The sequence below is a fragment of the Trematomus bernacchii genome, unplaced genomic scaffold (assembly GCF_902827165.1).
Source record: "Trematomus bernacchii unplaced genomic scaffold, fTreBer1.1, whole genome shotgun sequence".
NCBI classification, from domain to species: domain Eukaryota; kingdom Metazoa; phylum Chordata; class Actinopteri; order Perciformes; family Nototheniidae; genus Trematomus; species Trematomus bernacchii.
In genome coordinates this window covers 5971815-5998084 of record NW_022987720.1, presented here as the reverse complement: position 1 = coordinate 5998084, position 26270 = coordinate 5971815, and the positions used below count along the sequence as shown (strand labels likewise).

Sequence of the window (26270 nt, the reverse complement as noted above, 5' to 3'; positions counted from 1 at the left end):
CTCCTCCTGAATCATTAATATGTATAAGTACATTAGCAAGACAAGACCTTTCAACAGCATGCAAACGCAAGCAGACTCGATTTGCATTCCCCGCTTGTGTCTTCAAGTAAGAAAATCTCATTCGTCCTGACCTCACTCTGACCCAAAGACTAATGCTAGAGTGAATAATAATGATAATGTCAAACAGTATTGGTGTTAATATGATTATCACCTCTTCCCAGACCTCTAAGCATAAGGTCACTACAAAACAGCAGCCTGGGACCTGATAGGAATACAGTAAGAGGAATTAACTTTGTGAAGAGGTAACTGTAGCCTAAAGCTATACCATGACTGCCATAAACTACATTTAATGAAGCCCAAGTTATGTTAAACTTGACTTTGATTTATTTATACGCACATGGAAAAATACAGTATGTGTTGGAAGTATTTGTGCAGTTTAATTCAGTGAGAAATCCAATAAATCAAAAAGCTATTTAGTCACTACTTAGTCTGACGTCATTAGGATAACGATTTGTCATTTGAAGTATTAGTGTGTTACCTTTGTGAAAATAACTTAAAGGGGACCTATCATGCAAAATGCACTTTCTGATGTCTTTTATACATAAATATGTGTCCCCGGCATGTCAGGGAACTCACAAAGTGTCAGAAAATAAAACCCTCTCTCTTTTCCTCCGTGCGCAAATCTCTGAAAAACAGGGCTACAATGAGCTGATCTAGATATGACGTTTTTTACGTCATATCGGATGGCACCCACGAGGTGGTCCCACGTGGATCAGAATCAATGCCCGACGTGTTTTGGACGTAATATGGCGTTTGTTTACATTAGCGAGCATCGCTAACACTCAGAGCTAACCAGTACTGCAGAGAGCATGTGTGTGAAGAAGCAGGAAATAAAAAGGAACTCACCTTGTGGTAAACCGGCAAGAGAGAAAGCCTTTGAGCTCCATAATGTTTCAGAAATAATCCTAGATGTGGTTTTGGCGTTTCATCACCGCAGCATTTATTTTAGACAGTATCTGCCGGGTCCGCATGAGCAGGCTTAAGCTATGCCCCCTCTTTTTCTTTTCTTTTTTTAAAGCTTTATACCCCGAATCAGCACTTTAGTAACAGGAAGTGAAATAGAGGGATATGAGGCATGGCTAGAATGGGTGATCTGTTTGGTATTTTGAGCAAAACACTTAATAGACATGTTTTTTATACATTTTTATATATCTGAGACCTATGCTATTGCCTAAATATTGCTTGATAGGTGACCTTTAAAACATTCCCAGTTAACGTCATTATTAAACTATTTTAAATAGGTATCAGGTCAGTTATGTCCATCATATTTATATACCTTTTTTAACAATCAAAACAGGTCATGTGTTTGCAAGCCAAAATTAAGTTTACACTTTACAGTTTGAATGTTTACAGACATGACAATCATTTCTAACCAATTTGAATTAAGAGCTATGACAAATCTCCACCAGTCTGAAAGTGAGAAGGGGCCTCACCTACTGACGGGGCCCTCCTGTGGTGCAGGGGACACTCCAGGGTGCCCTGTTGAGTTCGGCCAAACATGGCGGAGTAAACGGCGATCTGCATCCCCCGTTTGCAGCTCAGCCTCATCCTCTCCTCCTCACAGACCACCTTACTCTTATACTCGTCTGGGGATAGAGGATACAGATGTGTCACAAATAATCAAAAAGCAAAACAGGGAAACCCGTTTTTAGTGGCAGGTTCAATTAAATTAAATTCAAAGATGTTATTGTCATATGCACAAAGCTACAGTGTAGAAAAGGCAATGCAAATCTTATGACCTGAGCTCCTCCAACAATCCAACATATATAATAAAATACAAAAATACAAAATAAAAAGTAGTGCAAAAAGTCTACATGTAATAGAATATGATATGTAATATATACAATCAAGAACAGTGTGATTTGAAGCTTGTAGATCTGGAATAACGGTTAAAAAACATAAGAAATATCACAATTTGGAATTTATGAATAACACAATTATGGTTAGCATATTACTTGTCTCTTGGATTTGACCCCTACAACACGTTATATAAAAAATATTGTATTTTTTGGTTGTCTTTATTGAAAGTAAAGAGTATCTGCCAAATATTTCTCAACGTTTTCCATCTTTTTGATTTAATCCAACCTCTTTAGAGCAACCTTTAACGAAAAAGGAACTGACAAAAAGCCTGATCGTGTGTAAACAGGCAGAAACAGAGGTGCTCAGTGGACATGTAGAGCCATGCAGAAGCATTCCTCACACACATCCAGCCACAGTGACCTGTGACAGCCAGAGCAGCTCCACTGGCCAGCAAAGAAAAACACAACAGCGTCGCTACCATGTGGGGAGTGGAACAGGAATGCAGGAATAAGAGAGAGTAAGAGAGCAGATAAAATAGGTTTGTTATATCTGTTGGTGATGGATTTGCTCTTGTTCATTATCACTGCCTCCCTTTCTCCTTCACTTCCTCCATCCTCCACCCACCTCTCCTTTCAGAGGCAGTGACACCTGCCCGTCTCACCTCACTAACACCCCATGCTGCCTTTCTCTCTTCCCATGAGAAGTCATTGGTTAAGTGACAGTGAACAAAGAGCTGTTGATTGGCCCCGGGGTCCGGTAGAGAAAGAAAAAGTGGGGAAGGCAGGGGGATCAGTGGATTAATGCCCACTTCTGGTCACTCTAGGGTGAACCGCTGCACAGCACTGAGCCATGAATGGAGACTAGAATCTGGGTGGGATTACTGCGGTGTTGTGGCTCCCCTCTGGAGTGATACTCTTAACTTCCTGGCTCACACAGAGAGGGAAGAAGAGGGATAAAGGGAGAGGTATGCAAGGATTGTGTTCTTTTAAATAAATACGGGAAGATGGCAGCAGCAGGAAGGAATCCCATCCATTCTTTGATGCTTAATTCAATGTCAATTTAAAGTTGGATGATTGGGGAAATTGGTCGAATGAAAAGTAAACAGAAATAACTTTGGCAAATATAAAATATACTGCAGGCAAAACGTAATATTTCTGTTATTTATTATCATCAAATACCAAGATACCTAAATCAATTAATGGCATATTGCCTGGGCTTAAAAATCTACTATAGTTGCACATTGTAGCTTTCATATGCTACCTTGTCATGAAATGCATTGATGCTTTATACTGGGGATATATCAGCGTTCTTTTTCATTAGCCCTTTTGATGATTTAAAATGTAGAAATGATTTTTTGTAGACCTAAAAGCTATGGGTTAGTGAGAAAATATGTGTCCGTACTTACAGTACATATACATTATGGAAAAGAAAAATGACAGAGGATATCAATCATCCACGTGAGGGTCATTGGTTGAAAGAAGGATGTTCATTAAAAATGCAATTAGCTCTGATACTAAACTATTTTCTTTTTATAAACTGCGACAGTTTGCTCTGAAACACAAACAAACCAAAATGTGGAACTGGAATTCCTCTGACTGTAAATGTTGTTATTCAGTCTCAAAAGCAGATGAAGTGACCCAACCCCTGGTGTATTCCTGATTCAAAGTGGAGGAGTGTGAAAAAAAGAAAAACGCACAGAGAGGGTCAGCCGTGTGAGTCACTGTCAAGATGGGAGGTGCTGAGGGACTTACTAGGTCTGCATTTGTACCAGACAATGAGGTATTTGCTGCTGCCGGGACACTGGTCCGTCCCGAACACGCGGCTGTTGACAAGGACTTGACAGCTCCTTCTGTCTTGGCACTCGTCCAGCATTTTCTAAAGAGGGAGAGAGTGACAGAGAGCGGGGGAAGACCAAAGAGAGGGTTAGAGGGAGAACAATAAGCCAACGATGGTTAGACCAGCAGCAGGCAAACCTAAAACCACTTCAAACAGGCTGCTTATGGCCATGGGAATATGGAGGAGAGAAGCAGGTAAAGAGAAAGCCCCACTCCACTCATTTCCTGGTATTCTCTTGCTTCTCCAGTTTCATCATCTTTAGCCGGCTGTATCCCAGGTGAGCACATTCCAACACAATACCTCTGAAATCCCACTCGCTGGAGGAATGACTCAATGGATTTTGTTCACAGCCCACCCCCGAATTTAACATGAAAGGAGAAGCATTTTGTACATTAGATCATGGAATGCAGAGGGAGAAATAAGGGATGTTTGTGTGTTCCCCCCTATTCCCCACATTACAATACACACAGCTGCTGTAGTCACATAAACACCTGCTGAATACTCTCTACAGCACCAAATCAAAAAGTATTTATGCATGTTTGAGAAGCATCAACATTACTGTCTACAGCTGTTTGGGGAATATAGTACTAAGTATAAGTATAAGTACTTTTTGAAATGAACATTTGTATTTCACACAACATCGTGCAGTATAATCCAGTCCTCCTTCATCCAGTCGAATGCTTAATACCTCAGATCAGGTGCATTCTGGCTAAAACCGTACTTTTTAAGACACAGACTTGTTGACTCAGACGGAGTAAGTACCATGATGTACATGTGGACGGGTTTAGTCCAATTTATAAGGAATTTCGTCCGTTTTTTTATTGTTTTATATACAAAAGTGTATCCCGGAAAACAAATATTTTCTTCACCAATACAAGGTACCACACAGTGAGTTTTTGAAATGCAAATTGTAAGTCTGTGGGTGTAGTATTCCTAAAAAAATGAAGGAAAAACAACAAAAGACCATTTCTGAAAATGCCATCTTCTGCTCTGGGAACTGTTAATGGTTAATGGTCAAGATAATTATCTATTTACTTTTTTTAATTTGTGGACATTTCACAGATAAAATGATGAATAAAAAAAACCATCAGATTAAAATGGTATATGTAGACATTCATGTAGTACCAACAGACCCGGGGTCATGCTCAGGTGGCACAATGGGTTTCTTCAGTGCTGTGCTAATGGGGGTGGCGCAGCAGTCAGTCATTCTCTCACTTTGGCACAATGCACTCTCTGTGTCTGTGCATTCATGGCTGTCCTGGCTATTATAGAATCGGAGGGTGTTCGACGCGACAAGTCATGGGGACTAAGAATAAACCAAACCACCTAATGAATGCTGAACAGGATGTGTTTGTGTATGCTTGTATTGGTGCTGCAAAGCAAGGGTTCACTTCAGTCGCATCCCAATTTAGGAGAGGATGCAAAGGCAAGGACCCCATGAAATCGCTTTGTCACATGGGAACAAGCATGCTTCCTCTTTAGAGAGTTTAATTTGCCGGAAAACATCCTCACAAAGCATTGCATAATCACTGTGGTCCTCCAAAATAAAACCCTTGGCATATTTGACCACTTTACAGGACACTTTTTCCCAGGAGGATCCACTTTGCACAAATGAAAGTGTGTGAAGAGTGGACTAACCCTAACCCTAAGCTGAACAAATGCAAAGATCCACATCAGGGACACATGGAAGACACTGGAGAGGAATTAAGAAACCTGTACATGATTAATTTAGCCTACAGGTCCTTTAAAAAAAATGAGAAAAAGTAATCTATAAAATGAGAAAATTGTCAGTTTCTGATACAAAACACTATGAGGAAAGTGTGAGTTCAGTTATTACCTGTAGTGCTGTGGACACAGAACAATATCGGTCATCCTCCCGCGGGTTATAAGAACTAAAGAGGGCCTGGTAGCTCTGAGGGCACTGTTTGGGGTCGGAGGCTCCTTTCCTCCCGTAGAAAGCTGATTGGACGGTGATGGTGGTGCGGGGCGGGCAGCGAACGGACAGAAAGTCTCCGTCACAGGCCTCCTCGCTGTAGTTCCTCAACACTTTGGACAGGTAACCTACAAAATACAGAACATGTCTTAATAAGCAGCATGTGCATGTGCAGCATTAGGCTGTATCATTTCATTTCACAACACTGGAACCAATGAGGAGGAATTTAGCATTTAACCACTTTAACCCTTATTTAAGAACACTATCCTTTGCAAAGAGGGTTGGTAGCATACTAAAGTCTCCTATGATCTTTTTTGTTTAATAATAGAGTGTTTCCTTGGACATGTGGTAGTGCTGCATATCAGCAAGCCCTGACAGATCATCTAAAAACACGCCTCCAGGCCTAGAATACCGCAATAACACAGAGAGGGTAAAGCTTTGGCTTATTTAGCTGTTAGCGTCAGCCCTCCAGTCATGGCTGGAGAACATACTCTTATCTGTTCAATATTAAAAAAAATACCTGCCACGGATGATTTTTAAAGCCTGACATTATTACACTTTTACATACAAGGATGTAGTGAATTCATAACTGCTTGTGCTCTGCAAAATGCTCCCAGGCTGAGTGATTCTCATGTCATACAAAGAACAATTGTGTGTGGTTCTTTTTATGTGCAGCTCTTCAGGCTCAATTTCTATTTGCATGTTATTTGCTTGCCAGTGACCGTGTTTACTTTCCCCACACAACCGGCTGGTATCAAGCCTGTAAATAGAAACATTACATAAACCGTTTAATGGAACAAGTACCGTGTGAACTTTCATTTAACCTCAGAGGCTGCTCCAAATCAAATTAAAGCTATCATTCTTTTAAAACACTGAAGTCTCTCTACTTTCCCCATTGAGAGTCTCTGAGAGCTGCCAGTCACCCGTCAGTCACACCGGAGAACTGAAGCCATCACAAAGCCACCATTAACATTCCTGCCTATGAGAAGGAAAGCACAGATAAAGGAGAGTTGATCCCCCGGCCACTGTCATTTAATGTCTTTCTGGACTTATCTGGACCGTTTGTGTCTTAGCTTCTGCAGAGAAGGAACACAATGTTGCTTTATGTCTCAGTCGCTTCCTTTTCTGAACTAGAAAGACCATTTCAATGAATTATTTAGTAATTAAAAGCAACAATCTTTAACAACAACTTCCAACGTGAGCTCATGCTTCCTTCTAAGTGCTCTGCAAACACATTTACAGGGAAGTCAACACACAGTCTCACACACACTCTGTAAGTGGACACACTGTGATTCAATTACCTGTATTTGGTTAGTGTTTGGTAGCGACAAGGAAATAAAGTTCTGTAACACACACGTAAGCACACATGCACGTACACACGTTGATAAACACAAAACACACACATTGTCCCCTTATCGCCATGGCCACAGTTAAAAGGAGGAAGGGAAACAAGAGACATTCTCAGGCTTGGAAAGGTCAGCCTCTCTAAATAGAGATGGTTATTAAACTCCCGTTGCTCACATTAACAGGTTTCCACCGGTGGCTAGGATGTGAAAATGGAGCAGGTGCACATACAATCCTATTTTGAAGTTTATTTAAAGATTATTTGCATGCCACATATCAAATGTTCAGGATGTGATCTAATATCAGCTGCTGTCTTTACATTACAGCTCGAATATTTGACTACTATTTTTAAAAACTATTAACATCTTCACTAACTATGTTAAGGCCACGCTTGACTAAAGAAAGACTAACACTTATGTGATATGTTTGACCTGATTGATTAGTGGACTTTAACAAAATAAACTGTAAAACCCTGAGGTTTGTTTTGAGAGAACTTTCCCCCACAAAGAATCATGAGCATCAAAAGCCCCACTATAAATGTTGCGTTACCAAAGATGTGCTTTGAAACAGTCATCATACTACATTAAAAATCCCACAAAATGAAAACCTGTAATTAGCTGTGATATAATATTGTTATATTGCCCAGGTCTACTTTTAAATTTGATTCTATCTTTTAGCTTAACTATTTTTCTTCCCCTCCCTCAATGATCTCCTGCTCACACACAGGTCTCCTTTGCATGCCACATTCCACACAGGGTGAGAGGCAACTTGGCATTCCCCCTGGCAGCGGGACCACACACACACACACATGGAAAACGTCAACAAAAACAACGTGGTCGGAACAAGCCCCGCTGCCTGGCTCTTGAGGCTAGGGTGTGTGTTGTGCTGGTATAACAGTATCACATTATTAAGGCTGGGTCTTGGCACAGTGCCAGTGCCATGAGAGACCACGAGTTTGCCCGGCCCTCAAGTAATACCATGCCCTGGGTACAGTGGTGTTACCATGGATACTGGGAGGTTATGAAGAGGGTGAAACGGAACTGAAGACGGACGATTGAATTTGCACAGGCCACTTGAAGGAGGAGTTTCTTGAGAAAGAGAGAAACACACGCCTTCCTCCTTCCTGAAAAGTGGGGATTGTGGGTAAAGGCAAACAGATGATCTCACACACACCCTCAGGTGCTTTCTAAAGAATCCATGTCTCTCTTTCCGCCCTCCAACTCTCTCTCCTTTCTCTCGGTCTTCTTCAGGCTCGTCGCCATTGTTCCCTTCCCGCTACCTGTTGATTGAAGCCTCCTTTCAAGGCCGACAAATCAGGCGGGGTTAAGGCACCTGTGTAAACCGTCCAGCCAATGACAGGTGTCCCTCAGAGGCAGAAGGCCGAACAATGCTGGAGGAACACCCAGGCGTCTCTGTTCCTCCCTGTTCCTTTTCATGTGGGGCCAGACTCCTTCCTTAACTAGCTCTCTGCCCTTTCCCTTGACAAAAGCGCCGCGTTATTATGTCTGCTGGTTTGTTTATTCGGCCATTAAAAGACAGGACGTTGCGGTCGCGTTGCTGTTCGTGTACAAACAGGTTGCTCTCGTCGTCAACTGGATTGAAAGGCGGGCAAGGTCCATTTAATCTCCTCACAAGCAGCATAGGGATTTGTTATAAACACAGACACAGAAGATGGCACCTGCCTTTTGTATCCATCATCCACACGCAGATGGGATCTTGTCATATGATGCGACAGTCAGTGTAGGCTAGTCTAATTTCACCTGCAATCTCTCAGCCAATTGTAAAGCTAGAAAGGTAATAAGCTAGAGGCCCTTGGTGATAGTTAGCTTCTTATGTGTGGTCATGTGATGACCCTAAAGTGTGACCCTGCCATGGGGGTCAGGTTTGATGGAGATTAGTGACGGTCCTCTGTGTTGTGTCAACATGACGCACAAAGAGGCCTGAAGGAGAAGTCTTTCCTCCCTGGGAATCACTGATTTGAAGCAACCTGGTCACATACCAAGGCAAATGTACAGCAAAAAGGCGCTTCATTACTTCTTTGAACAATGCTCTAACCCAGGGGTGTCCAAACTTTTTTCACCGAGGGCCACATACAGACAAATATACGTAGGGCTGGGCCACTCCCTAGAGTTGAGGTATACTGCCTCATAAGTTAAGTTATAAGTTGGCAGTCAATCCAATGTAGATACATTATTCTTGATACTTGAAAATGCTTTTAATTTTGTCAGCAGCTCATCCCTTAAAACAGAAGCTTCAGATTGCTTATAATAAGAGGAAATATGAAGGGTATATTTCAAGGTTGTTATGTACATTTGTTATTGGGCTTTTTTCTTATCAATTTAGATTTGTTAGAACATGTTTTCAACTTTCATTTACTGAATTTATTTGAAAATTGGGCCTATTAACACATGAATACTGTGTAATATATTTGAACAAATATATTTAAGAAGTACAATATAAGACAAGCAGAAGTTTATTATACTTAAATAATTATACTTTTCCTCAGTGAGGGCCGATTCAAAATGGTCCGCGGGCCGCATTTGACCCCCGGGCCGTAGTTTGGACACCCCTGCTCTAACCCAACTGGAGCTCCCACTACAATCATACCTAACCTGTCTCTCATTGCATGTCACAATGGGATGCATCTCTTACTAACTCTCCTTGTGGTCCATTATAAGGTGAGGTGTTCAATGTCTGCCAACAGGTATTTTCTGACATAAACGGAGGGAAGGAGCAATACGAGAAAGAGAGGAGGGAGGGCGTAGACTTGAGAGGCGGTTCAGGTGGAGGGTCTATGTTACTCAGGGCTTTCCCCTCCTTTTGAAAGATGCCGCCTCCTCCTATTGGCCGAGCCTGGAGAATGAACAATGCACTGCGGCATGAAGCATTACTGAGGTGTTATAATATTGAGGGCTTATTTCTGCTAATTATTCAAACTGCATAATAATTTAACTCACTTTTATGTTGCGTGTGAAGAAATGTTTGTAAAGCCTCTTGCATTGGGCAAGAATAGCTTATATTGCAGAATATTAAACGATTATGGCTAAGCTTAATGGCTCAAAGTTGCGTTTACATTGTAAACCAATTAACAGCCTGTATTCAATATGAGTTGTAACTACAACCACTTTAAATAGATGTTGTAAAAATATATTTTATAAAGATATATCTGTAAAAATACATCAAAACACACCAAACAAGACGTTCTTGAAAAGCTACAAAATCAAAGGCTGCCTCGTGTTTCATCTTGGTACATTAACTATTTAGGCATTTACAGCTTTGTGACTTTATTGGTGTTATTTTAGGCAAATTATAGCCATCAAACCATCAAATGTTCAAAGATGCAGAGCTGCAGGCCTGCTGCTGGGGAAGGAATTCCCTTTAAGTGGTGATTACTTGAAAGAGCGGAGGTTTCCCTCAAAGTCGCTGGTCGCGCTCTGGCAACACTCTAGAGGAGGCTGGTTGAGATGAAAAGGGCGGTAAAAAAGGGAGAAGGGAAATGGAAGATAAATACGTGCTGAATCAAAAAAGACACCTGTTGATAAGATATTGGTGAATTAATTGGATGAGAGAAACAAAAGACAACGTACTGCTCATGAGAAAATTGCGGAGATATCTTTGAAAAGCGAAGCCACTGCTCACAGGATGTGGCAGCAGAGGTCCAGAGCGGGTGGCTTAAGGCGCTGTAGCAATTACTTTCCCCACAGACCACAGAGGCCTGGAGAGCTTTGGCATTTGGATAACGTAACCACTGGTTCTTAATCATGTGATCAAAACTCTGCATTCACCTCATCAGACCTGAACTGTATCTCAATCTATGATAGATGAATAAAACAGGTTGAGAGGTGAGGTGTTCAAATGTGAAATGAGACCTCAAACACGAAAAGGGGGCAACAAACTTGACCTGGACACACCACTACAGAATGGACATGTCAAAGAAAAGGAGCAACCACTGCTGCAAAGATGCCAGTCCTCACTGCTAAGCCTTTCTGATTGGTGTCTAAAACACAAGCATTCCTAAAATACATTGCATTCCTCTGCTTACAATACATTAGTCTTGCTGCTAGTCACGTTTTGGATTAACCTACTTTCTTGCTAATCAGGCTGTGGGGCAGAGAAAGAGCACTGAGATATTTTGCTAAAAAACATAAGCGGTTGCATTTGAGTCAGAGTTGGATTATCTTTTTTAATTACTCAAGCTCTGCAATCATTCAAAAAAAGTTCAAGTGCAGCAGTACAGTAAGTGCTGAGTGAAAACATCTAAGATTCAGTGCATGAATTTGAAAAAACATGCACCAGCTTGCCATTTTGGTTCAGAGCAAATGTTTGATGGATTGTGGTGTGATCTAATTTTGTTTAGGATCTATCATTCTGTTTGCTCACAGAAAAAGCTACAGAAGCTACAGTTCTTGGTGCATTCTTTTTCGTATGTTGTCTATTTGTGTTTTCGGTTTGTGATGGGCTGGGCTCAGTTGGAAAAAAGGGATTTTAAATGTCAGTAATATTTGAATGAACGCGCAATGGACAATGAGGTTGATGAGAGCAGTAACACCAAGCCTATGAGCTTAGAGAGGCTATGTGGAGCTGATGGGAACTACACTGTATGGTGATACTTTTCTGCAGGATCTTCACTTTGAGTCATTGATCTTTTGTTAAAGTGGACCTATCATGCTATATTTGAATAATATAGTGTAGGACCATACCTATATAAGGCATATTTATACTTTTTTTTTTTCAAAATACCAAACAGATCATGCATTTTAGCCATGCCTCATTTTGCTCAATTTGACATTTTTTAGCTCTGTTTTTGCAAGGGCAGATTCTGTGAGAACAGCACCGTCTACAGGCCTGGCATATGTACTACAGCGTCTCCAGCGCTTTCGAACGGCAATGGCCGTGGCTGTCTCCTCCTGATTGGTGGAGTTGGCCCAATAGCCGTAGCGCCACTGTCCTGACAGACAGTGTTCAAATCTGGATCAGTTTTTATCAGATCCGTTGCAGCCCCTTTTTTAGAGATTTGGGTATGGAGGAAAATAGAGAGGGTTGTGTTTTCTGACACTTGGTGAGTTCCCTGGAACACCGGGGACACATATTCATGTATAAAAGATGTACAAAAGTGCATTTTGCATGATAGGTCCCCTTTAATATAAGTATTGATCTACTTTCAGTTTTGAAGTCAGGGACTGCCAAAACCTACAGTATGCAGTGTTAAAATAACAATTGGGATAACTGTCTGATGAGCAAACTGTTCAAGATGCACTGAAAAGGAACGTTTAAGCAAATTATTATGCGTAATTTTGTATTTTGAGTCATTTTTTATTCAATAATAGCATGTTTATCTGTAGTTCAAGTGGAGAAGTGTGTGTGAGAAGTCCCGGTAGTGTGTATTGACAGCATTAATGGGTGGCACGTGATGGCTGTTCAACTGAGTGAGGTGCTGGATTCCTAGAATTCTTACTGAACATGTTAACATATACAGACACACTGTACACGCATTCACTGAGTGGGTAGGGAGTGTCAGCTGAGGGGGCTTACTCACATGGTCCCCTGGATTTAACCCCCAGCAATGGTTTTGCTCTTTGACTTCACACTAAAGAGGGTCCTCCCCCTTTTCGCCAGGACAGTAAACCCAGCATGCGTTTCAGACTTTACTATCAGAGTGATCAAACAACAGCTAATGAAATCGGGACGAGGGTGATGGAGAAAGAAGGAAAACCGGACGAGGGAGATTACATTGAGAATAGGAGAAAATATGAAGGCTTTGCATTTCGTTTTTTCAAGATATTCTTCCTAAGACATTCCTGTAACACTGACAGGTGATGTAACAAGCTGTGCAGATGTAATCATGTGCATACACATTGTCCATCCAGGTGCATGCAGCATTACAATTCCGCAATCATCCCCACCTTTTTCTGTTTGTCTTAAGCCATACAAAACAGAACAAATGGTTAGTTTTGGTTAACTAAAATATTGTGTTAAGGAATCTAGATGGTGAAGATGCTTGGTGCTTGCTAACATCTTTCTCCTTTTTTTTTTTTTTTTTTTTTTTTAAATCACCCCACAAACGTTCCTTAGGGTTTCTATCAATATCATCATCCTTAATTTGAATGGCAGAGTTGCGAACATATCCCCTTCCTCCCCTAACAGACAGAGACTGGAGCAGCTGAAGTCATTAAAACCACAGACACAAACACAAACTGCCCGGTCCTCTCCTGAGATTGCTTATCTAACACCTACACACACAAACTCACACTCACATATGCATATACACATAAACCCATGGGCATACAAACTTCAACCTGCTGGACATGATCAACAAACTTCCACAGCTGACCCTCCCCCCCCCAGTGTCCCTAAACACTGCTTATTTATTTTCTCTCACCATGACGTATGTATCCAACAGCAGCAGCAGTCTCCAATGCTTATAATGGACTGTGTGTGATACAGCCAATGGGTCTTTAAATGATGAAACTATAAAAATGTGTTTAAATATACCAACAGGAAAGAACATCACAAGACTGAAAAGAAGACCAGACAAGGGTTTCATGCTGGGAAATGTACTCATGTATGAATATAACAAATAGAGGTCATGGGAAATTCAATGGGAAAAGCAACATCAATTGTTAAAGTGCGCTTAATGGACAACCAGAACAGTTTCAGTCTTCCTGGGCAAAGTTTTACGGTCGGGATTAACACCATACTTCAAAATGATCTTCTCTCATTTGGTTGTTTTGACGATGAACTTTGACCAAGGTAATTAAAACGTAAACATGTTGTAAGGGTCAGGGAAAGATAAGATACTTTAACGACAGGTGTAAACACAAACTTTTGAGATGTCAGGTTCGCAGCATTGGCCTTAAATATAAATTGTATGTTGCAGAATATTCCAAACTAGCATTCATTTCAAAGGACACTGGGCTGCATCGTGTTAAAAGAGAAATGGCGTACACATTTCAAAGATCACTGATGGATAACTCTACCATTAAAGCAGAATTAAGATATGATTATTACACTTAGTTGATATGATTTAAGCTAGCAAAATCGTGTGTGCATGTCAAACAACAACTCTGTATTTGAAATGTATATTATACAAAATGATAGCTTTAGTTGCTGCATCAACAAGGTGGAGTATTATCTGCCGGGAAGAACACACTAGAGATGGGGATTAAAAAGGGAGACCTGGAGGGATGTCACATGCTAAGTCAGACACATATCAGGTGGGACGAGGAATTCATGCTCTGGAGGAGAACAGAGACACGATGTGCTCCTCATGCTTGTTCAAAACCGCACACAGCCGAGGGAACAGATCCACAATGAACGGTATGGCTTAGAAGAAACCACAAGAGAGGCTAATAAAGGCATGTTAGCAACAAGGCTGCGCTGGATGTTTGGGCATATCGACGTCAGCTAACTCCTACACACAAAGGGAGGACTTCCACCTGGGGGTCTGTGGTCTAAGCTCATCCTGAGGGGGGGACTGGGTATGAAACATCTGCTGGGCTCAGGGCTAGTCTCACGGTTGGAAAGTGGTCCCTAAATCTACCCCAGGGAGTCCCCAAAAACCAAACAGTGGTCCCCACCCAAGCCCTCCCATGACCTCTGTTAGCACGTGCCACTCCTAATGACCCCCGGGGGTTCAAAGGGCACTAGGCTAGAGGACGCTTTTACTCTGTGTGTCTGAGCATGTGTGTTTCTTGTCATTAATAAGATGGGATGGGAGGGGTGAAAGAGAGAGGGGCTCAGAGGTTCTGAGAACACCCTCCCTGATGTTTGGATGCGTGTCCAGACGCCCACAGAGACACACAGAGAGAGTGTGTGACAGAAAGAGAGACACCGGAGAGACAGAGCCAGTGGAAGAGGAATCCATCATTTTAATGGTCACTTTTATGACCTGGGAGAGGTGGGTGGCAGCCTGAACGCCCCGTCGTTGACCGGGGTCCGTCAGACACCAGACAGATGCATCAGTGTGTCAGAGCGACAGATGTAGCTTTCTTCACTCGTCCTCTCCACAGTGGTTTGGATTTAAGTGATTGTTGGGTGGGGCAGTGGTGGCCTCAGGCCCTGGGTAGTGAGGTTGTGACAGGAAGGTCATAAAGGGAAGATCTCCTTTCACTCGCTCTCCCCGCTGTTGTGCAAAACACGAAATCAAATCTATGGAGATGGAGGAAAAGACTCTTGGAAAGAGCTCATAAAGAATCTGAATCGGATTCTGCTTGAGAAATAATCCTTATCAAAAACCTAAATGAACAAATCTTTGTTGAATAATCAAATATCTGGTTTGATTATAATGAGGGTTAGATCCATATGCTATGGACAATAACTGGAATAAGGTGCAGATTTAAAAAGGGGCAAATTCAGATTGTTGCAATTGGTAAGAAAACATTTTGACATAGGTTCAGAATTAATCTAAAATTAAGCCATAATAATAAAGTTAATCAATTACACGGCCAAATTATTTTGAGGATATTATATATTATAGAGCGTTATCATGAAATTAAACCTTCTGCTCACCGCAATGCTTCCTGGTAGTTGATGTTGACTTTCCTCGTGTTTCATTTGCATACGAATTTTAACTTTGACTGATTTCCCGAAACTTTTTCTACTCTTTTCTGTTTAATCCTAACCTAAAAGTTCTCCACAAACTCAACTAATTGTATTTATGAATACACCTACAGTAAGCTTTTGTTTCCACACCCCTGGACACACACAATTTGCAACTCCATTTCTTTCCTTACACCCTGGCTGCCCTGGCTGTCTGGCATCATTAAGATCCAGTATAGCCTCCCAAATACAAAAAAGAAATCTGTAATGAGTTTTAATGCGATAACAGCAAGACAGCATACCTTCATCTAAGTTCAAGCATGCACTCTGAAGAAAAGAGAGGTATTTCCTTCAACACAAAAGGAAGGTGGAGGTGGGTGGGCACTGAGAGGCTGAGCTTTTGGGGGAATTAACAAGCTTATCAGGGGGCTGTGCTGTGAAAACAAGCAATAGAACAACTCTTGAGGAGTGCAGGGAGTGAAAAGCCGTCTGCAGCATGTCCAATGGGACTTAGCAGGAGATCCCTTTCCATTTACAACAAACCAGGACAGGTCTGCGGCAGTGACCAGACTAAATGGGAGAGCTTACCTTGCTCTATTCATCCTGACTTTCACGGAGAGTTTGTTTTTGTAGCTACCAAGTAACTGGGGTCTGCTTGAGTAAAACTCTTTGCTTGTTGAATTTAAAGCCTCGATTTGTACAATAATGTGTAAGGATGAACCCTCTTCCGTTCTGTTATTAAATATTATATTCATTATGAATTCATCTGTTGATCTGAATTTTGAAAAACTATGAAAAATTGCCCTCAGAGCCTGGTGTGTGATGCTAATGCTCCTCTATCCCTAAAAATCCCCAAACTATTCAAGTTGAAATACTTTGAAAGGACTTGCCACGCTATTGGATTAATTGCTATTACATTTGTTACTATTAGATTGGTGATCTAAACTATTCAATATTTCGGTTTATAACAAAATACCTGTGGGAAATATCCCTTTCCCATCAGCTTCAGCTGTGCTTTGTGTTTAGTGATAATAAACAAATGATAGCATTCTAGCATCGGCATGCTAATTTCAATCTGACCATATAGCATTCCGATTTAAGAATTTGGTTTAAAGCACTGTTGTGAAGAAAAATGTATCTCTTTACAGACCATATTAAAGGTGGGGTAGGTAATTTTGGAGAAACCAGCTCGAGTGCGCTAGAATTTGAAAATACACAACCGGAAAAAATCTGCCACTTCCTTACAGAGCCCCTCCTCCAACACACACGAACGTGCACATGACCAATGAGGGCACGAGATAAGTTTGTGCACAGATGGAAGGCTGACAGGCAGGTAGGCCATCCAGTTATTTTAGCCGGGCCGGCTAAAATGATTGGTCGTGCTTTTTACAGTACTACGGCTTCCACAGATGAATTTTTGTATGGATTTTTTGTCAAAGCACTTAGGGTAGGTAAGTTTGAGAAACCGGCTCGAGATACACTTTTTGTTATATTCCATGGAATGCTCTTAACATCCCGATAGCAATGAATATCTTAAGTGCTTTGACAAAAAATCCATAAAAAAATGTCATCTGTGGAAGCCGTAATACTGTAAAAAGTACGACCAATCATTTTAGCCGGCCCGGCTAAAATAACTGGATGGCCTACCTGCCTGTCAGCCTTCCATCTGTGCACAAACTTATCTCGTGCCCTCATTGGTCATGTGCGCGTTCGTGTGTGTTGGAGGAGGGGCTCTATAAGGAAGTGGCAGATTTTCTCCGGTTGTGTATTTTCAAATTCTAGCGATCTCAGGCCGGTTTCTCAAACTTACCTACCTTACCTTTAAGATATTCATTGCTATCGGGATGTTAAGAGCATTCCATGGAATATAACAAAAAGTGTATCTCGAGCCGGTTTCTCAAACTTACCTACCCCACCTTTAACTTTAAAATAAAGCAATTTTCAACAACCTATTCCATATTACCCAATATTTCACGAACTTATTAGCCAACAGCTCAGGGTCTTGAAATACTTTTACTATTAATAAACAGGACAGAGCTATCAGAAGTGAGTCAACACACCACAAGAGCCACATACTTATTGTTATATTGAGCCTAAATTGAAGGTCTTTTAATAATCTCTAACAAGAATGTTACTTCTATGCTGCCATTGGAAATGTGGTTCACTTTTGCCTGGTCGAAATGATTTTTGGATGAAACATGGGAGAAACAAGAGAAAACTCTCTCCCCCTCTCATGGTTCCCTCCCCCATTACCTGAGCCCGCCAGAGGGGCCTGTAAGCAACAGATTAGCAGTGCTTTGGGGAGCGGGCTGCTGTAGCGTGCTGTAATGCAGACTGTCAGTCCGACACAGTTGGGGGGCTACACAATGCCTCCTTGTTCAGACTGGCCCTTCTGTGCCCCACCTCTCTACCTCTCCATCTCGCTCTCTATCTCGCTCTCTCTCTCTCTCTTGGCCTCTCAGATTTAATCAAACCATAAACACTAATGGTGTTCAAAATATGTGTTCCTCTCCTATACTTAAGAAAGAATGAGATGAAGAGGGACTGAAAAAAAGATTAAAAGAATGGCAGATCAAGGCGGACATGCTGACTCCTAAACCGAACATAAATCAGCTCCCAGGAAACAGAGAAAGACGGACGGGCGGAGGAGGAGGGGCATCAAAGCATGGTTGACATTCTCTGAGATGCGGTGGCAGAAAAGGTGTGTGCGCTGGTTTTCTGGGTGTGTGTCGAGGGGCTTGTTGAGAGCATAATTCAACAGCCAGCACATAGGTGGGGTGGACATGAGGAGATAATTGCTATTGCAAACACCCACCAGTCTCTTTCTCAACAGAGTTTATGTTTATCTACAGCTCAGCTTCATCCTTTAACTGGTTGCTGCAACACTTTGGAGCTGGCAGCAGCAGCAGCTTATCTGATTGCCCACAAGCTTTCTGCTCACAGAACTCTCTGTGGAAAAATACCGTTCTGTCGCCAAAATGTGACAAATTAGATTTTAATTAACTACACCAAATGTTGGCTAAACAGAGATGGCAAAGATGTGAGGATAGCTCTCTGAACTTCAGCTGTGTGCAGGGGTGTCACTGAGGAATCTCTCTCACACGTTCACTGTGTTTTCTTTGGGGCTTCTTACACCTCCCCCACATAAGAGGACAAGTGCAAACACACACCTGCGATGTCTACATATAGAACGTTGCAGTTAAAATGCACCAGGAATTAGACCCCCTCTTCTCTCCCCAATAACAGTTATTACTATACATCTGGGTGGTTTTAGGGATTGACAGAAATCTATTCTAAATAATGATTATCATATTATGGGCTGACGGTTTTCTGCTGATTATAAGTCTTGATGTAGTTAGAACTCCTCCACAGCCGACGCAGGTCATTTTCGGTGCAATCTTAGTTTACTTTGGGAGTTTCGCCCCAAAAATCAGACACTGTTTAAAAAAGTGACACCTACTCTCACTCAAGATTATAGGGATTTTTTACAGCCAGTGTAAACCCTCAGTCAACAAACTGATAACACCCAATTACAGTATATTGCTGAGATGCTAAGGTTGCTTAACACCTGCAGTTTGGTTTATTGGTTTCAAGTCTCGAACCACATGTGCACAGGTATTATTCAAACGTCTTTGCCTTTTGTCTACATGCAAATGGAAATAAAAACAGACCTTTTGCAAAAAACCTAACTTTGTTTTGAGATGTGTAAGCATGGAAAAGTGTCGCAAATAAGGGGACATTTTGTTAAGTGGCGAGCGTTGCCAATATTGTGTTGATAATAATAATAATCATTTCGATTTTTATAGCGCATTTCAAGAAACCCAAGGACGCTTTACAAGTGAACAGATGGTGTTTGAGTTGTTGTTTCTAAAGTGGCTAACAGGACTTCTTACATGCTCTTTGGAGTCTCCCTTTCCTGTAGTGTGTTATTTAGGTCTTTGTGCATGGAAAGGGTATGCAAAGGTTATAATCCAAAGCCTGAAACACTTCAATTGGACTCCTTTGTTTACATCTGTAACATAATGACATCACTATGTAACAATTGCGCTCAGAATGCGCTAAGGATGCCATGACTACAATATCCAACACTCCTACCACATAGACCCACATGTAATACAAGCTTGGAGTGAGCCTGAGAGTATGGAAGACAAATAATGCCAAAATGTTGCCTTTTGGTTCTGGACCGTTTTCTTATAAAGACAAAGTTACCGAATGTCATCCTGCTTCATCAGCACAAAATGATCACACATGGCGAAGATAAAACTGATGAGTAGCCATATTTGCATTATTAGACTGCATGAATGTTAGAATCAGGATTAAAAAAAGAGTTCCAGTGTACCGACAACAGTTTCACTGATTGCAAAACAGTATGCCTGGCAAGTGTGTGTCTATTATTTTTGTGTAACAAAGACATAACTGACATACTGGGTTTCATTTAGTGTAATATTGCTCCGACAGCAGCCAAATCACTTATTGAGCATTACCTCAGTCAGGATGTGCACCCTTCCAGCACACATATCTTGGCCCACGAGACATAAACTTACTTTGATTGGTTAATATGGTTTATATGCCAGGACTTGACTCAGCGGAGACAAAGCTTGCCTTGAAGGCTATGTCTGATTTGAACACCTTCACATTAATCTTGTCAACACTTCTGTATCCAACGCTTGGTCCTTTTATTCGGGACTTTCCTTCAGCGTAATGTATAGTAAAAAACAGATTGATTGATTTAGAATAAAGCTCAGGTTTTACAAAACACTTTTCATCAGTGAAGCTATGACTTTAAAGTGTCTGTGTTTGTTACCGTGGGAGGTGGGCTTGTTTAATTTCCGGGGCGCAGAAGGGAAGAGTTGTTTCCTGTTGTAAACACACATCTCTCATCACCAACATGACATTGTTGCTTTATCTGTGTGTTTGTTCATGTGCTTATTGTATCCAGGGGGGAAGAACTTACATAGTAGGTCATGTCTTTCATCGCTATCATGTTGTGCCAGACTTCCGCTTTAAATTACACAAACACACACACACACACACACACCCACTGTATCGCTATAAACAGGGGAACACACATCCAGAAGATATCCACATTACATCTCCAAGCTGTCTACACCTAAAAGCTCAAATGTCCCTAAACGTATTATACTGTCGATGTAAGAGAAATTGTGTTGGTACCAAACTCTTAAGATGGGATTTACACTGTTATATATAACTGCATCGCTCAGCTATTAATGATACATGGGCCACAACACGCACGGATAGATGGCTGGATATGATGTTTCAAATCTCAGCGATAAATTCTTAGCATTCAGGAAGAACCATTTTCTGTAATGTGAAGCTTGAAAACCTCTATATCAATTACTTCTGGTATTAAATAACCTTTTTTAGGCTGTTCTCTTTTAGACCCAGCTCTCCAGTTAAAACACATCTGATCAGTTTATCTCACACTAAACCATTTCTTATTGAATCGTATCTTCTCTTTTTAAAGTCAACCTGATGAGTTGTAGATCTGAACTGTCTATAACTTTTGACACTTCAATATTATGTAAGCAACACCTTAATGAATTTAATATGGGATTTGAAAGGATTTAATTTTTGATAAGCGGATTCGAAACAAAATTTGGTGTAACGTTTTTAAACCCCGACCAAATCCTTCTGCAACATGTCTATAAAGAATTTCGATGGATTAAGGAAATATAAATCACAAAGGTTTGTATTTCAAACCTCGCAAGTTTCCTTCAAACACTTTATATATTCAGTATGAAGCAGAAAAATACATTAAATAAATCCCTTCCTAGTTGACACCCAACAACTCTGTGTGTTTTGATACTATCACGCAAATGAATCGAAATGTCTTGACACTTCCCTCCTTTGGGAGCGTTGTTCACAGAGACGGCGCTTTGAATAGCAGCACCCCCTCTCCATTCAGCAGCAGAGAAAAGCAGCCTTATGCCAGGCAGTCGCAGTCCGCCTCGCCGCCTGCCTCCACCGCAGTAGACAAAACAAGTGGGAGGCAGGATTTGTTTAGACAGAGCTCACCTGGCGCACACAGACACAGAAACAGTGATCAGGCAAGCCCTAGGGAGGAGTAGAGGCAGCTAGGAGGAGGAGGTGGAGGTAGTGGAGGAAAAAGAAGGCAGGAGAGCTGATGGGGAGGGGGAAGGGTCTGAGAGAGGAGAGCATGGGGTTCAGTGTGCTACCCTTATCCAACACTCAAAAATCAGAGCGGATTAAGATTGAGGGGCCTGGAGTAGCGATCAGTAGATGGAGGGGTGTGTGTGTGTGTGTGTGTGTGTGTAGGCAGTTAGGGGTATAGTTAAAGGGTAATAGCATAGGTGGATTTGTGTGTGTTAGCTTAGACAGCTTGCCCATAGTGAAGCTATCAGCTGATCTGTCACCTAGGAAGGATCAAGCTCCCCAGTCTGTTTACATCAGAAGATCAAGCACCACTTATTTGATTAAAGTAACACAATGTTAGTAGGGCTTTAACAAATGACTTTTGTATTCATTGATTAGTTGTTCAGTCTACCAAAAAGTCAAGAATTTAAAAAAGATACCCATCACAAATGTCCTGACCAAAAGGGAGATATTCCAGCCATGTATTGCTAAATAAAGTATGAAAAACCTGCACATTGCTAAAGTGTATTCATGTGTTCTTACTACAAATAGCTTTTGTCATGTCATTTTATGCTGCAGCAATATAAGACACTCAGAGCAAGTACTTTGAAAGTTAAGTCAAGTTGTATAAAGACTGAGATGTCCTCATAGGGAGGATGATGGGTTGGAAAGATGGGTCAAACAAACTCAGGACTTTCACCGCTGAGTGTCACCTGTCAAACCAAAAGTCAACCACTGACTTATTTACATTCAGTACCGGACTTACGTAGCCTATGTAACTACATTTACATACCTGTTTAAACCCTAAACCGTAATCCTTTCTTATACATAACCAATTTGTTTTGTTTGAGTTCTCAACGTGTGTATGTTTAAAAATGAAGCCAGTAGGGAATGAGAACATGGTGCAAAAAGCTTAAAATGCATATACATGAAGCTTGAAATTACCCTAAAAGAAGCGTGCTATTCATATATTGATCCAACACAACTTGAGAGCCTTACTTTGAAGTTAACCAAACATCTTTATCCTCTTCTGAACTGAATTTAAATTCATGAGCTGAGAAAACAGCGTTGTGTTGACTTTCTCTCTACCTTTCCCGACAGTGGTCAACATGTGTGATGAGGTTTGACAGGGGGGAACAAAGAGCAAGATGGATGATAACTCCCCCTAACCACACACTCACAGTTACTATGGGTTGACCTCAGTTGACCCTTTGGCCCTTCAACAGCCTCACATCCCATTGACTGAGGTTAAATAGCTTTTTGCCTACGGGGTTTTATGACAGCGAAAGAGAAGAGAAGTTGCTTCACTGTAACCTTTTAGCAGCGCCATATAGGTTGTCCAGAAACAACTGATTCTGAAATGTTCTACAGTTAAAAGAAACACACAACACATTGTAAGTAACTCTGAGTCAAAAGGCCCAGTTGTAGCAAATGCTGGATTCCTGTTGTGTAACGGCTTTTATTTCCACACAATTCCCTATTCATTGCTCTGCCCTACCTTTACAACCATGTGTTGACAAAAATGATAAACTGCTTTCTGTTAACATTACAAAACTGTTCAGGAGACCAGAGATAACAGCCAGTGAAGTACTAGAAGTACAATTCATCAAATACACACCTGCCTAAAGGTCCGGAGAACACATTTTACACTTCTAAGTGAAGGCTGCAACTACGGTTTTATTTTTTTTAATTAATATTCTGATTATTTTCTATCAGTAAAATGATTTATTGGTCATCAAGAAGATTACAGATTTGTTTTCTGCCAATCCAATTCTAAATGCATCACTTTATTGTATTTTTGGTGGTAAAATATGTGAGATACATTCCATATGCAGTGAGGTCTGTATTTACACCAAAGGCAAGGATACGTGATGTTCAATTCTGGTAATGGATGGTTTGCTGCTAGCTGTCTGATGAAGAACAGTTACATAACAAGCTGGTCACATGAGTAAAACTGAGAAAGTACCTACAGGAGAGAATAAGGTGTCGAGCTTCTATACATTCACGGTTTATAAAATCAACATAATGCAAATTTTAGTAACTTTCATAACATCATTAAAAGCTAGCTTCCTACTACAGAAGTTAGCCTGGGGGCTTTTAAGTGTCGCCCGGCTCACTCCACACCTCTAATTAGCCGTCAGAAGATGATAACAAGCGGGGAGAGACTCAATCTAATCATGCAGTAGTTTGTTTCCATGAGGAAATATGAAACTGCCATGACTCCGTCTATCAGCACACAATGCAAACACAAGACGCATACATGTAGACGCATGAACTATAAATAGCATGTGATAAAAAGTTGCTAAAAAAGCCTTTGGAAAAGCAACAGTTGGCTATGCACCTTGCTCATGTGACCAGATTGTCCACCGTCACAGACCAACCATATGACTTGAGTGACAGATGTTCGATCTAGCGCTTCTGTCACCCCACACCCTGGCAGCAAATGTCAATCAGAGACCTCCTCTTGGTCTCCAGGGAGACTCCAGCTGGTCAAGAATGTGAGAACTGAGCGATTTCTTTGTCCCCGAGTCCCTTTTCTCATTCCTGTTCATTCAATTCTTGTCAGCATTTCTGTAAAAGCATGTTGCAAAGAGTCCCTCATGGGTAGGTACATCTTGGGAGTCAACACGAGCATCGCTTGAAACCTAACCTCAAGTGTATGTAAAGAAAAGGAACATCCCTTCATGACAGCAGGTCCTCTCCATCCCCCTACAGAGAAACTTGATCAATGAGCCACTGAAACGTCCAGAGGTTAACTTGCAGAGCATAAAAATGCTGCACCAAAGCTTTCAACAAATGAACTCCTTCCTAGATCTGCATCATCATGTCTTTGTGTTGGTAAACCCGCTCCAAGCAGCAGAAACCTGGATTCACCCGGGCTAATAGTTTACCCTTCTTGCTTAATCAACCGTTGTTTAATGTACTCAACCAACAACTACTGACACATGCATGGTAATTAGAGAATCACAACCTTGTTAACAGCCTTCACTACAGTGATCTTTAGCAGCTCATTAGGCTGCAACATGGACACATGCACACACATTCGTACACACAGGGCATGGTACATACATCTGCTCTTTAGCACCTTTTCCCCACAGTGTTAGCCTGCTCGTTTCCAACCAATAGACCCATTAGAGGCCAATTAACACCGACACAAAGCTGCCTTCCTGTTTTATGGCACTGTAAACAAAACCTGCGGGCTTGCCTTGGACTTAGCACAGCTCAATGGCCTTTAATGCAACGCAGAATAACTCATAACTTCAGTAAAATAAAAGCCTTCAGATTCCGTCACACTGGATTGCACATAAACCTGAGGTAATGGGCAGTTTCCAGGCACTAATATGACTTGCATTGCATTTACCTTAGTGTATAAAGCCTAAACAACTTCTCTATAGTGACACATTAACCACATGATCCCATTTATCTCAATTGTATAAATGGGATATATGCTGTACTGATAAAGCAACCCTTAATCCCTACACAGGTGGCCGTAGTAAAGGAGAACCTGTTGTTTGAAGTGCCTTATGTGACTCAGATGTGCCCAAAAGATAAGAAACATGGGTCTTTTCCGCATGTTTAAGTTGTGTTTCCAGGTTACACGTTGTTGAAACAAACATTAGAATGTGCATGCTGCAGCACGCCAGAGGCACGGGTCTTCCTGAGAGAAGTGCGCGCGACAACACTCTGAAATCACTGCTCACAGTTGTTTTGAAAGTCGTTTTAAAAGCAGACATCTGGATTTATCCGAGTTATTTTTCAATATCCTAGCGTGAAATCAGTGCACTTCTCTATCGTAAAGTGTGATGAGGCTTGAGTGCAGACACAAACAAGTGCTGGGCATCTGAACATGCTGCTGTATCGTTACTTTTCAAGGCTACAAACAGAGGTGTTACACTTCTTTTTGACCAAAAAGCACAAAAACAACATATTTATTCCCAACCTGAGAAGTCTGAAGAGCCCTTGGTGAGATCGCAGAGGACGCTCACACACGTTATTCCCAACAGGAGAGCATAAGTGACGGCTGAGAGAGTCCCATCTGAGAAGAACATCCTTGAAACCTCGAAGTTTGTGAGTTTATCCAAAGCATTAGAAAGTCCAGCAGCTGCATTGGGGTTCAGGATCCGCGTCTCTTGCGGGAGGTGCGCAGTGCCATGCCTCTAGTCCTCCCTCATCCTCCTCCACCACACTTCTGACAGACTGCGGGTCGGGGCTCCTCTGGGCTGCAGCACTGCTCTCTACTCTACTGCGTGTTGTGGTGTGGAGGCAGCCCACCTGGAGCACCGCCGCTCCCCTGCAGGGTCCCAAAGACCCAGAGTTCCCTAGCAGACACATGCCATAAATATGGAAGGGCCCATGTGTCACCCAGGACTTTACATTTGAATAATGTATGCAAATGTGCAATACTGGAGTGTACACTACGGAAAGGATGACATACAAAATTAGTAATAAAAAACACATAGCTGATAATAGATGGAGAAAATTGACTGATTAATGCAAAAACTAAAATACATATTTGTATTATTATTGGGGCTAAAGCACCGAGTAGGTTTTTTTATATATAACAAGAAAGCATATGAACAGGTGTATTTACTTATTTATTTTTGTTTCATTTTTTCATTCAGCTCAATTCCTGTAATTATTTTCA

General features: G+C 41.4%; 1 protein-coding gene across 1 annotated transcript in view; it reads right to left on the bottom strand.

Moving 5' to 3' along the window:
* Nucleotides 1-25674, bottom strand: part of LOC117493562 (protein eva-1 homolog C) — a 71987-nt gene extending 46313 nt beyond the window's left edge. Inside the window, exons 1-4 of the mRNA XM_034144190.1 lie at nucleotides 25566-25674; nucleotides 5534-5757; nucleotides 3612-3735; nucleotides 1494-1646 (exon numbers count right to left, since the gene is read on the bottom strand). Of these exons, the coding sequence (XP_034000081.1) occupies nucleotides 1494-1646; nucleotides 3612-3735; nucleotides 5534-5757; nucleotides 25566-25674 (610 nt within the window). The remainder of the gene's footprint in view (nucleotides 1-1493; nucleotides 1647-3611; nucleotides 3736-5533; nucleotides 5758-25565) is intronic.
* Nucleotides 25675-26270: the final 596 nt, after the last annotated feature.